This window comes from Megalobrama amblycephala, linkage group LG4 (assembly GCF_018812025.1).
Source record: "Megalobrama amblycephala isolate DHTTF-2021 linkage group LG4, ASM1881202v1, whole genome shotgun sequence".
NCBI lineage: Eukaryota > Metazoa > Chordata > Actinopteri > Cypriniformes > Xenocyprididae > Megalobrama > Megalobrama amblycephala.
In genome coordinates, this window is record NC_063047.1 from 25105256 (window position 1) to 25119546 (window position 14291).

The 14291-nt window shown below is 36.4% G+C and overlaps 1 protein-coding gene across 1 annotated transcript; it reads left to right on the forward strand.

Annotated features, from left to right (window-relative positions):
* Positions 1-1168: 1168 nt before the first annotated feature.
* Positions 1169-14282, forward strand: gfm2 (GTP dependent ribosome recycling factor mitochondrial 2). Its single transcript, XM_048188517.1, has 20 exons — positions 1169-1532; positions 1848-1929; positions 2016-2061; positions 2405-2502; positions 2653-2778; positions 3108-3196; positions 3329-3417; positions 3559-3619; positions 3698-3883; positions 4360-4440; positions 4546-4694; positions 4794-4934; positions 5311-5410; positions 6616-6805; positions 6900-6976; positions 9285-9423; positions 11881-12063; positions 13331-13446; positions 13530-13712; positions 13908-14282. Exons 1-20 carry the CDS (start codon positions 1497-1499, stop codon positions 14034-14036), a joined length of 2301 nt encoding a protein of 766 aa, XP_048044474.1. The 5' UTR covers positions 1169-1496; the 3' UTR covers positions 14037-14282.
* Positions 14283-14291: the final 9 nt, after the last annotated feature.

A 14291-nucleotide genomic window follows, 5' to 3' on the forward strand; every position in this document is an offset into this window, starting at 1 on the left:
TATCAGTAATAACTAAGTCTAGCACTAACGCTAGTCATAACAATATGGTCATGTACAGAGGTTTCTTGCAGCTATTTTGTAGCAAAGGGCTGTCCAAACCTGCTCCTGGAGGGCCACTGTCCTGCAGTTTGGCTCACCCTGACTTAGATGTATGAATAGATGAAAACCATGATCGATAACCCACATATATTCACACAAACACAAGTCATGCACATATAAATAACTTGGCCTGTGAAACAAGCGTGTGATTTCAACCATGTTCAAAAATATGCTGTCTTTGTGGGTATGGTAATGGTCATAGGAAGATATATTAGTTCTAGTGGGTGTGTAGGGGTGTGTGTGTGTGTGTGTGTAGTGTTAAGTCATTTTTGTAAACAAAGTAAGTGTGAAAATGGGAAACATTTGAAATTTCAGAACTGAAACACACAATTTTGCTCTTCAGAACTGAAACACACAATTTTGCTCTGGGGGGGGGGGGGCGACTAAACTACTTCACTTAACTGTTTTTATTAACATTTTGAAAAACAGAAGTTATTTTGAGGCTTTTCCAGAATAATGATAAGAGGACCTTTTGAGATGAGTAAACTCAGTGTTCACAGCTCACTTCCTCATTAGACTTCTGTTTTACAGATCTGCACAGAAGTGGCCTTGTTGTTACCCACAATCCAGTTCTTTATACAGCTTATCTGTACATGTGAAACAAAGTTTAAAAACAAAGTCATTTATACCTCCTCCACACAGTTGAACAGCATGTCCATATGAACGAAAATCATAATGGACTGTGTTGCCCCCTACTGGGATGAAATGGTAATGCACAGCTAAAAAGATATTTTTAAGATCTAAAATGCTGCTGTGACTGCAATAAAAAAAAAATATTATAATATTAATTATTATTATGTTACACTTCTTATTGTATTCCGATTAGATGACAATGTAGACATCAGGTACATGATGAAGCGCATCCAAGCGAGTTTCATTGATCTCCTTAAGATCGCATGTACTAATTGTTGCAATCACCTCTCGGTATTAGTTTTATTTCTCGTACATACACATAAAGAATAAAGTCATTCCTAACATTTTCTGTATTTTCAAAACTGTTACTGTAACTTTAACGTGTAATGAGCGGGTTGACCCCGGAACAGCTTACCGTTCATTCATGTTTCTAACGGACTTATTTACAGATGCACCAACACGTGTGCGTCCAATAACTGTCACCGACTGGAATGAATCTGTAAAGAGATTTTGACAGCTAACGTTACCAGTTAACAGAGTTCTACATGCTGTCAGTGGAAAACATAAAAGACACAATTTTGTTCTTTCAATTTTTTTATTTATCATTTTATCGTGTCGTCAGTGAGGTCCGACCCATCCGTCCAAGCGCTACGATGACTTAAATATCCAGTCGGTTCTCAACGTGACTTTGATAAAGCACAACAGTCATGTTTCACACTGTACAACCGAAGCTTTAATTCTTCAATCAAACATTCCTCCTCAAAATGCATTTAAGTGTAACATTACCCATCCTCCGAGGGGTAAGTTTGTGCTGTTGTTTCTGTATTGAACGCATTAGATGTTAAGGCATTTGTCATTGACAGTAATTTATCACGATAAAAATACTTTCCACTAAAATACCATGGTTACTACAGTAAAGCCTTGGTAATTTGGTATTAGCCACCTCTGTTTTTTTTTTTTGTTTTTTTTTTAAAGAAAAGAAACATTTAAGGACATCTCATATATTTATATTATTGTTTTACAATGTTAACAGCAACTATGGTTGCCTATGTGTTGTATAACATGAATAGAATAGAATATAATTCACTGAACGTGGCTTCATTCATTCCCTTCAGAACATCAGACAGCTGATGAAAAGATCCTCACAGACATGCAGATGGAGAGTGAAAATGAATAGAAATTATAGCTTTTTTCAAGGTAAAGGACAGTAATGAGTAATTACAGAGTTCTGCATTTTTTGTAGATTTAGACTAGTGTCTTGCAACTTATTTTTCTTTCTGCAGATGAGGTGAAATCACTTAGAGCTGTGGTCAGCCCTGACATCTCAAAGTAAGATATGATGACAGCCTTTATAAAGTACTACTGTTTAATTGTTCTTGTGGTATTTGTAGTAAGACACTCACTTGTAATCACAAAAAAAAAGCATGGGTGATGACTTATTACCATGCTATTAGCATTTGTTATGAAAAAATTGTTGTCTAGACACATTGTATACTGACTCGCTAATAATAGCTTATATGGTGTGAATCTACATTTCTGCCAAAATACCACAGATACTACAGTTATTGTTAAACTATGGTAACTTTTTTGAAAGCGTGAGCATGTTTTTACAATTCCCTCTTGAGAATAATGGTCTGTTCACACCAAATATTTATATTATGTTCTTGATCAGAATTCGTAACATAGGCATCATGGCTCATATAGATGCAGGGAAGACCACCACGACAGAGAGAATGCTGTACTACTCTGGCTACACTCGGGCTCTCGGAGGTGAGGTGACGTTTAAAAAGAAAACAGCTGAAGAATATGTTCAATGCTGTTATCGTTAATTTAAATAACATTTACATAAAATTACATATAAATATTAGATGAAAAACACTTCAATGGAAATCTTTGTAAATGGTCATATGTTGTGTTTAGATGTTGACGATGGAGACACTGTAACTGATTACATGGCCCAAGAGAGGGAGAGAGGAATCACCATCCAGTCAGCTGCTGTTACCTTTGACTGGAAGGATCATAGAATTAACCTCATAGACACACCAGGTACACATGAGCCACTCATTCACACCTACAGCATTGTATACTATGTAAGGAAATTGACACACTCACACCCCTCCAGAGCTGAAATAAAATCTGTGCCCATTATTTTATATAATGTGCATTTAACATGTAACACAGTCTAATTTATGAATTGTCACACACTTTTGATACTCATACACTACCATTTAAAATTTTGGGCTAGGTTTTATGTTTTGTTGTTAAAGGCTTTTATGCTCACTGAGGTTGCATTTGTCAAAAATACAGTTCAAAATCAAAATATCAAAATAATGTAGTGTATACACAATCATGATGGATTATCTTTCTTTTCTCAGGTCATGTTGATTTTACTTTGGAGGTTGAGAGAGCTTTACGAGTTTTAGATGGAGCAGTCGCTGTGTTTGATGCTTCTGCCGGAGTAGAGGTTGGCTGAAATTATTAATTATATTATATAAATTGATTCTAAATTAAATTGTTAATAAAACTGTTTGTTTGAACAACATGTTTTCTGTTGAAAATGTAATTTATTTATAAGGTGTCTTGACATGAATTTCAGGCTCAAACCATGACTGTGTGGCGACAGGCAGAAAAACATAAAATTCCTTGTGTGTGCTTCCTGAACAAGATGGACAAGCCTGCAGCTAGGTTATACACATAAACATTTTACTGCTCATTTCTCCTTAAATTTAAATCTCACACTTAAATTTAAAGCATCTATAAACACATTGTCTAAAAAGTAGCATGTGTTATTGATTAAAGGTTTATTCTCATTCTCATTTCTCCTAGCCTGAGGTACTCTATAGACAGCATAAAGACTAAACTAAAGGCCAACCCTGTTCTCCTTCAGGTAATTTTTTTTATGCATGGTAACCATCTACAGTTACAAACGAACAGGTTCTGTCTTGATATTTGGTATTATTTGCAGATTCCCATTGGCTCAGGAAAGAGCTTTACCGGATTGGTGGATTTGATCACTAGGCAGAAAATGACTTGGCAGGGGAGCTCACTGACACATGATGGCCGTGCTTTTGAAATCAGCGCCCTTCAGCCCTCAGATGACCCAGATGTGATCCAGGCTGTCAGTGAGGCCAGAGGAACGTTGATAGAACAGGTGAAATGCAAAAAATGTGTCTGAAAACCAAAGAACAGAAGAAATGCTAATACATTTTGTGTCATTTTGAATACGCTAAATTCTTAAAGGGATAGTTGACCAAAAAAGAACAATTCTTTCATCATTTACACTTTTATGTATGACTTACTTTCTTTTGCAGAACATAAAAGAACATAAAATATTGTTTGTCCGAACAACAATGGACATTCATTGTGTTAGAAAAAAAAAAACTAAGGCATTTTTCAAATTGCCTTCTTTTGTGTTTCACTAGAAGAAAAATGTTAACGACATGAGGCTCATGATGACAGAATTAAAAGTTTTAGCTGAACTATCCTTTTAAATGTATTTACTTGGGCTTTTTGATATTTTGTTATCTATGCAATGAAATTCACATATTTTTAAGTTCTAATAAAGTTTCCACATTGCTGTAAATATATAGATTAATATATAGGTTCTTTGTTTGAACTGTGCAACAGGTAGCGGATCTTGATGATGAGTTTGCGGATCTGCTGCTGGGAGAGTACGGTGAAGACTTTGATGCAGTGCCTGCAGGGAAGGTAAGAACATACTAGTTTGTCTGTACTTGTGCTCCATGTTTCTCTCTCTATTGGTTCCTATACATTGGGCTATTGAAAAAAACGCCATTGTAATTGAATATCCAGTTGCAGGAGGCAGTGAGGAGAGTGACATTAGCTCGCAAGGGGGTGCCGGTATTGTGTGGAAGCTCTCTGAAAAATAAAGGGGTTCAACCTCTGCTGGACGCCATCACTGCTTACCTCCCTGCCCCCAACGAGAGGAACCATGAGCTGGTGTGAGTATACCGTCCTTCAACTCATTCTGCTCAAGAACAATAAATCATGTTGTTTTATATTGGCATTTGAAAAATGTATATGTGCTCCTGTCTTTCCAGGCGCTGGTATAAGGATGATCTGTGTGCTTTGGCGTTCAAAGTGGTCCATGACAAACAGAGGGGTCCACTTGTGTTTGTTAGAATCTATTCAGGAAACATGAAGGCTCAGTCAGCAGTGTACAACATCAACAGGAACGGGACGTAGGTTCAGTGAACATTATATTTTCAGGACATGATTTTTGATGTCAGACTTATGTGCAATTATCAATGAATGAGACCCAATGAGTCCAATGGCAAATTGCTGTCATTCTTTTTTAATAAATAAATGTATTTATTTATTAAAATAAATAAATAAATAAACATTTTACCTTTGCGGCATTTTACGTTTTGTGCTGGAAAAATTACACATTTTTTTTGCTTAAAAAAAAGAAAGAAATTTTAACAATTGATTCCTGGATTTCTTCAGTTTTTGACCATTGATTTCTTGATCGTTATGATATTTTACGGTATTTTCAAGGTCTAGTTTATTTAAGCTCTACCTTCAAGAATAATATTTTTTGTGTTTTTGTCGCTCCAGGGAGAGAATGAGTCGTCTTCTCTTGCCTTTTGCTGATCAGCACATAGAAATCCCCTCTTTGCCTGCAGGAAACATTGCGCTCACAGTAGGACTCAAACAGGTAAACTCAACTTTCATGGGACAAAGAAAACAAAACGTACAATTTACTCATATTGTTTGAACAGCTTTTGAGAGGACAGGAATAATATAACACCTTGAAATTGTTATGTCAGTTCTACCCTGTTAAAGTGACTTGAATTTGAGGGGTTGTGTGAACAAACAAAATAGCAGCCACCATTAGGTCTACAACACATACAGTACAGTCCAAAAGTTTTGGAACCACTAAGATTTCATCCAAAAAGAAGTTTCATCTGCTCACCAATGCTACATTTATTTAATTAAAAATACAGTAAAAAACAGTAATATTGTGAAATATTATTACAATTTAAAATAACTGTTTTCTATTTGAATATATTTCACAAAGTAATATATTCCTGTGATGGCAAAGCTGAATTTTCAGCATCATTACTCCAGTCTTCAGTGTCACATGATCCTTCAGAAATCATTCTAATATGCTGATCTGCTGCTCAAGAAACATTTGTACAAAATATTTGTGTACAATATTTTTTTTCAGGATTATTTGATGAATAGAAAGTTCAAAAGAACAGTGTTTATCTGAAATCTAATCTTTTGTAACATTATAAATGTCTTTACTGCCATAAAAGTATTCATTTCTTTAATTTCTTTTCAAAAAAATAAAAATAAAAATTCTTACCGACCCCAAACTTTTGAACGGTAGTGTATAATGCTACAGAAGCTTTGTATTTCAGATAAATGCTGTTCTTTTGAACTTTCTATTCATCAAGGAATCCTGAAAAAAAAGTACACAACTGTTTTCAACATTGAAAATAATCATAAATGTTTATTGAGCAGCAAATCAGCATATTAGAATGATTTCTGAAGGATCATGTGACACTGAAGACTGGAGTAACGATGCTGAAAATTCAGCTTTGCATCACAGGAATAAATTACTTTGTCAAATATATTTAAATAGTACACAGTTATTTTAAATTGTAATAATATTTCACAATATTACTGTTTTTTACTGTATTTTTAATTAAATAAATGTAGCCTTGGTGAGCAGACGAAACTTATTTTAAAAACATTAAAAATCTTAGTGGTTCCAAACTTTTGGACTGTACTGTATGTAGAATAAAGTTTTTTTTTTCTGCCAGCAGAAAGGATTCATTCCTTTCAGTCTTCATCTCATGAATTATAGACCTTAAGAAAATAGTATTTTTTAACATTTTGTGTGTTTTGAGTCAGACCGTGACAGGTGACACCATCGTCTCCTCCAAAGCCTCTGCGGCAGCTGCGGTTCGACGGGCTCAGAAGGAAGCTGAGAGCAAGAGGAGTTCACACAGGGACAGCAGCAGTCTGGTTCTCGCGGGGGTGGAGGTCCCTGAGCCTGTGTTCTTCTGCTCCATTGAACCTCCTACTATGGCCAAACAAGCAGGTAAGAACATTGTGAATAGGCCTTCAGAGATTAATTTTCCAATAAGGCTGGAGCGTGTGCCAGGATTTAGATCTCAGTGTGATTTGTGAAACAGATCTGGAGCATGCGCTCAACTGCCTGCAGAGGGAAGACCCCAGTCTGAAAGTCAGAACAGACCCCGATTCTGGACAGGTAAAAAAAGTCATTTACACAGTATTCCAAAGTGTTTTGTCTATTAGATTGCACAGTTTACATTCTGTTTATTAGTTCTTGCAAAGCCATGTACATATTTACATGTTAAAGTTCCCTTGTTATTGTTTTACATTGCAGCATACTGTATATTGCATATACAAATACATCACCTCTTTTCTCAAAGTGTCGGCTCGATAAAGAATCCAGTCTCTCTAAACTCATCCTTTCTGTGTAACTACAAAGCAAAATCCCCGGAATTAAATCAACTCTGCTCAGATTGCATATGGTCCCTCTCTATATAGTGTTAAAGTAACACTGAAGCAGAGTTAAAGTTGAGATAATTAAAGGTGCCCTAGAACGTCTTTTTGAAAGATGTAATATAAGTCTAAGGTGTCCCCTGAATGTGTCTGTGAAGTTTCAGCTCAAAATACCCCATAGATTTTTTTAATTCATTTTTTTAATTGCCTATTTTGGGGCATCATTAACTGTGCACCGATATATAGGTTGCGGCCCCTTTAAATCTCCCGCTCCCCCGCCCCGGAGCTCGCGCTTGCCTTGAACACCATAAAAACAGTTCACACAGCTAATATAACCCTCAAAATGGATCTTTACAAGATGTTTGTCATGCTTGCTGCATGCATACATCGGATCATGTGAGTATTGTATTTATTTGGATGTATTACATTTGATTCTGAATGAGTTTGAGGCTATGCTGCGTGGCTAAAGCTAACATTACACACTGTTTGAGAGATTTATAAAGAATGAAGTGTTTATGCATTATACAGACTGCAAGTGTTTAAAAATGAAAATAGCGACGGCTCTCTTGTCTCCGTGAATACAGTAATAAACGATGGTAACTTTAACCACATTTAACAGTACATTAGCAACATGCTAACGAAACATTTAGAAAGACAATTCACAAATATCACTAAAAATATCATGATATCATGGATCATGTCAGTTATTATTGCTCCATCTGCCATTTTTCGCTATTGTTCTTGCTTGCTTACCTAGTCTGATGATTCAGCTGTGCACAGATCCAGACGTTAATGCCTGCCCTAGAGTTATACCTCGATCATGAGCTGGCATATGCAAATATTGGGGGCGTACACCCCCAATATTTGCATATGCCATGCAAATACTTATGTTGAGAATTGCCTGTTCTTCAGAGGTCTTTTAAACAAATGAGATTTATATAAGAAGGAGGAAACAATGGAGTTTGAAACTCAGTGTATGTCTTTTCCATGTACTGAACTCTTGTTATTCACCTATGCCAATATAAATTCAATATTTAATTCTAGGTCACCTTTAAGTGATTAATTAAGTTATGATTGAGCATTAGTGATGAACACCTGCTGTTAACAAGAATCACTGAAGAGAAACACAATAACTACAAATGACTTCCAGCCACAGTCTTAGATGAAATCAACAGAAGATAAAAGACATTAAGTCTCTCAAGATTTGATTAAACAACTCCACAAATAGCATTTTATATCATTACGTGTCGAAACGCCCATTACCATACCTGCATTTCAGCTCCGGAGGCTTCTTCTGCACTTTAATACACAGTGATACGAACAGTAACATTGGTGTTGGTTTTACTGCATCAATTTGAGTGTGAGTCCTCAACATGTTGACAACACAAACCATGCTCTGACCCGCCCTCAAACTCTGTAATTTTAGCAGAGCCCTGGTAAAAGAAGACACAGTTCATGGGCAGCCAATGAAGACCATAGGCTGGCATTAAGCATATTTTTTAACAAACCTATGTAGGTTAGTGTAGGAAGTGAGACTAATTACTGACAGCTCAATTCAGGCAGTTCAAAATTGGTTCTTTCCATTTATTGTGCACTTTGACCTTTGAAACTTTGCAAATCAGCTATATTACAGCCGTCATGAAAGGTAGTACCTAAAAAAGCATAATAGGGACACTTTAAGTAGATATTTACTGCTGTTCCATCTTAAGTTTAGTGATTTGAACGAAGCCCTAATCCTAAGTATTAAATTTTGACACAACTCATCCTGCGTCATTTGTGCTATGGACCTTAATTACATTGAATCATGTGGATTGTTAAGGAGAAGAGTGCTGTTAATTTTGATCCAACAGAGATTTGAATCTGCTGAATAAAAAAATGTGTAAAAAAAATTCACTTGCATATTTACTTAGATTGAAAGAAGGACCCAAGCCATACTATACTGTGTATATATAGAGAATATATCTCAGAAAACCACAGAATATTATAGTTATAATATTATTGTAATATTCTCATTCATATTTATTCACTTATTTATCCACACACACACACAGACGGTACTGTGTGGCATGGGAGAACTGCACATTGAGATCATCCATGACCGTATAAAGAGAGAGTACAACATTGAAACACATCTAGGACCCTTGCAGGTGGCCTACAGAGAGACCATCGTCCATTCAGCAACTGCCACAGGTAAGGCCAATGCGAACTGTCTCCTCCTCATCATTACATGCTAGTCTACTTCTGTTATCGCTTTGTTTGTGGTGAATGATTAAAACGATTTCCCAATGATAGTTCATTTGTTTTTGTTGTCTGCTTCACTGTTTTATGATTCAGTACAAATAATGGTTACAATAGACTTTGTCCATGATAAAGACTAGGCATAAAACAATAAAATGAAAAACAAAACAATGTTTGTGATCGGTCACTTGCCCCGTTTCAGTGTACACAACCGTTTGGGGCCAGTAAGGTGTTTTTAAAAGAAGTCTCTTATGTTCATTAAGGCTGTGTTCATTTGATCAAAAGTTCAGAAAAAAAACTGTATTCCTGAGTTTTCAACATTCATGATATGATCCTTCATAAATCATTCTGATTTGCAGCTTGAGAAACATTTCTTATTATTATCAATGTTGAAATCAGTTAAACTGTGTAACTTTTTTTTAAAGGTCCCGTTCTTCGTGATCCCATGTTTCAAACTTTAGTTAGTGTGTAATGTTGTTAGAGTATAAATGAAATCTGTAAAATTTTAAAGCTCAAAGTTCAATGCCAAGCGAGAAATTTTATTTAACAGAAGTCGCCTACATCAAACGGCCAGTTTGGACTACATCCCTCTACTTCCTTCTTTAATGACGTCACTAAAACAGTTTTTTGACTAACCTCCGCCCACAGGAATACACAAGAGTTGCGTTTGTAGAGTGTGTTTGTCGCCATGTCGTCGAAACGCTGTTATTTTCATCCCGCAGTCCAATCACCGGGTCTGATTCCGGCTCAAATTGATAGGGTAAAATTAAAGACATGTTTACAATAACACTGAGCGCGTGCATCTCCACGTTATGGTAAGAGGCGTGACCTTTCCGGGCAAGGTTCGCTAAGCTGCTGTCGAATCACAACACAGGAACCGCTGGCACAATCAGAACTCGTTACGTATTTCTGAAGGAGGGACTTCATAGAACAAGGAAGTCATCAGTCCGATTTTATGACAGTGGAAACAGCGGTATACAGATAAGTAAATTATGTGAAAAATACTGTGTTTTTTTACACGCGAAACATGAACACATGTTATATTGCACACTATAAACACAATCAAAGCTTCAAAAAACCACGAAAAACGGGACCTTTAAACAAAAACATCTTACCGACCCCAAACAATTGATATCAGCAGTTCTTATCAGTCCTTTCTTTTTTGCCCCTGCTTTATTATTGCGATCTACACTTCTAGATATTTTTGGGGTAGCACTTTATTTCAGTAGTCCACTATAGACATTCTACTGACTATAAGTAACTTTGCAACATGTCAACTACCAGTCATTAGAGTATTAATAAACAGTCTGCTTAATATCTCCCAACACTTTGTCTGTTGGGGACCAACAAATTATTCTACTGACCATAAGTAACTTTGCAAGTACATGTCAACGTATTCTACTAACCCTAACCCTAACCTAACAGTCTAATAATACTCTAAAGCCTGGTTTCACTGACATGGTTCGATTAAGCCATAGATAATGCCTTAGTTAAATTAGGGCTATTAAAGGGTTAGTTCACTCAAAAATGAAAATTCTGTCATTTATTACTCACCCTCATGCTGTTCCACACCCGTAAGACCTTCCTTAATCTTCAGAACACAAAATAAGATATTTTAGTTGAAATCCGATAGCTCTGTGAGGCCTCCATAGGGAGCAATGACATTTCCTCTCTCAAGATCCATAAAGGTACTAAAAACATATTTAAATCGGCTCATGTGAGTACAGTGGTTCAATATTAATATTATAAAGCGACGAGAATATTTTTGGAGCGCAAAAAAAAAACAAAATTAACGACTTATTTAGTGATGGCCGATTTCAAAACACTGCTTCAGGAAGCTTCGGAGCATAAATGAATCTGTGTCGAATCTTGATTCAGATCGCGTGTCAAACTGCCAACGGCTGAAATCACGTGACTTTGGCGCTCCGAACAGCTGATTCGACACACTGATTCATCTGTGCCCATTGCTCCCTATGGAGGCCTCACTGAGCCATCGGATTTCAACTAAAATATCTTAATTTGTGTTCTGAAGATTAACAAAGGTCTTACGTGTGTGGAACGGCATGAGGGTAAGTAATAAATGACAGAATTTTCATTTTTGGGTGAACTAACCCTTTAAGCAGCTTGTATAAATGTGCCTGAGGAAAAAATATTACTGGTGTGCATCTTGAGATGAAACGATAGCACTGACATATTTTAAGATATATATATATATATATATATATATATATATATATATATATATATATATATATATATATATATATATATATATATCAGTGCAAGTTGCTTTCAATTAAGACAGCTCAAACATGCATTTTAGTCTGGGACTAGCTTAAGCCTTGTCTGTGAAGCCAGGTATTAGTAAAGTAAAAGTAAACTCCAGTATGATTTGTATGATCATTTCAGACTCGTTAGATCGTACTCTGGGAGACAGGAGGCATGTTGTTACTGTGGAGCTTGCTGTCCATGCTGTGATGCAGGAGTCTAGCACTTCCTGTGACTTGACTTATGAGCAGGAAGTAAAAGCTCAACTCCCTGCTGATGTCAAAGAGGCTGTGGAAAATGGAGTCCAGAGCGCCTACCTCCAAGGTAACCAAAATAGTTACTTTAAAGCTTTTGTGCCTGGATCATTCATTACTTTCATATACACTACCATTCAAAAGTTTGGGGACAGATTAATATTTAAAAAAAAAAAAGGAAATGAATACTTTTATTCAGCAAGAACTCATTAAAGGGTTAGTTCACCCAAAAATGAAAATTATGTCATTTATTGCTTACCCTCATGCCGTTCCACACCCGTAAGACCTTCGTTAATCTTCGGAACACAAATTAAGATATTTTAGTTGAAATCCGATGACTCAGTGACTTGAGGCCTGCATAGGGAGCAATGACACTTCCTCTCTCAAGATCCATAAAGGTACTAAAAACATATTTAAATCAGTTAATGTGAGTACAGTGGTTCAATATTAATATTATAAAGTGACAAGAATATTTTTGGAGCGCCAAAAAAAACTAAATAACGACTTTTTAGTGATGGCCGATTTCAAAATACTGCTTCAGGAAGCATCGGATCATAAATGAATCAGTGTATTTCAAAAGCAGTTTTTTTTGGCGCTCCAAAAATATTCTCGTCGCTTTATAATATTAATATTGAACCACTGTACTCACATGAACCGATTTAAATATGTTTTTAGTACATTTATGGATCTTGAGAGAGGGAAAGTCATTGCTCCCTATGGAGGCCTCACTGAGTCATCGGATTTCAACAAAAATATCTTAATTTGTGTTCCGAAGATTAACGAAGGTTTTACGGGTGTGGAACGGCATGAGGGTAAGTAATAAATGACTAACCCTTTAAATTTGTTCTGAAGTGACAGTAAAGACATTTATGTTACAAAAGATTTCAATTTCAAATAAATCCAATGTATCATAGTTTACACAGTTTTTTAAAAGCGCAACTGTTTTCAACAATTAAGAAATGTTTCTTGAGCACCAGATCAGTATGATTTCTGAAGTATCATGTGACACTGAAGACTGGGGTCATAGCTGCTGAAAATTAGCTTTGGTATCACAGGAATAAATTACAGTTTTAAATATACTAAAATAGAAAATGGATATTTTAAAATATTTCACAATATTACTGTTTTTACTGTATTTTTGATCAAATAAATACAGCCTTGGTGAGCATAAGAGACTTCTTTCAAAAACAGACCCCAAACTTTTTTAACAGTAGTGTATAACTGGTACTTTGGCTCTTCAGCTAGTTTTGCAGTACACTTGGGTCGGCCTATATGTCTAATGTCCCTGTCAGTCATATGCTATTGTTAACCCGTCTCCCTTTTCTTTCTCTGTGCAGGTCCTGTGCTGGGTTTTCCTCTACAGGGAGTACAGACAGTTATCCGGCATGTAGGTTTGGAACCAGGCACTTCTGCAGCCATGGTGTCAGCCTGCGTGTCCCGCTGCATGCTCAAGGTACTCAAACACTATCCTGTGTCAATCGTTTTCAAATAATGCCACATCTGAGTTTATGTCTTTCTCTGTTTGTATGCATGCAGGCTCTGAAGCTGGCTGGAGGGCAGGTTTTGGAGCCGGTGATGGCTCTGGAAGTGACGGTAGGGGAGGAGCATCTGAGTCCTGTGCTTGCAGATCTCGCCCAGCGACGTGGTACTATATGCGACATCCAAAGTCGACAGGAAAACAAGGTTTTGATGGCTACAGTTCCTTTGGCTGAGATAATGGTAAGTGTGCAGTGCTGTCCGTCACTAAAAATATTGACAATGTCAGTAATAGCAGAATTTAACTGCAGTTACACTGACATATAATCAATATGTATAGTAAGGCTATTAAAATTGAACTCTCACCACATGATTACTATATACTCCATAACTATATGGGAATACAAATTTTATATTAATTTTCTTTTTTGCCTCAAGGGCTACTCAACCGTTCTACGCACTTTGACCTCTGGGAACGCCACCTTTTCTCTGGAGCTGTCTAGCTATGAGCCCATGAACACTCAGGACCAGAACACACTGCTCAACAAGATGGCTGGACTGGCTTGAACCAGTAACTGTCACTAGCCGAATACAAATACAAATTTTGATGCCTCTGTGATTGGCTGCTTACATATGGTGCAGAAGATAAATCTTAAGAGACTAACCTACATATGGACATGGACATACCCTGCTCAGCTCACATCCAGAGACCTACTATTTTTTTCTTTAATGGAGAGAATGGTGTAAGGTAAAAAGTGCATAAAGTGTGAGTAAATATGTTTGTGTATGTATAATATAATAATTTTATAACAACAATGCATC

Bases quoted from the DNA above. Each gene is read 5' to 3' on its own strand.
- gfm2 (XM_048188517.1), top strand. From the start codon at position 1,497: ATGCATTTAAGTGTAACATTACCCATCCTCCGAGGG. The intron at 1,930-2,015 runs GTAAAGGACAGT...TTCTTTCTGCAG, and splicing joins AAATTATAGCTTTTTTCAAG to ATGAGGTGAAATCACTTAGA. The intron at 3,197-3,328 runs GTTGGCTGAAAT...CATGAATTTCAG, and splicing joins ATGCTTCTGCCGGAGTAGAG to GCTCAAACCATGACTGTGTG.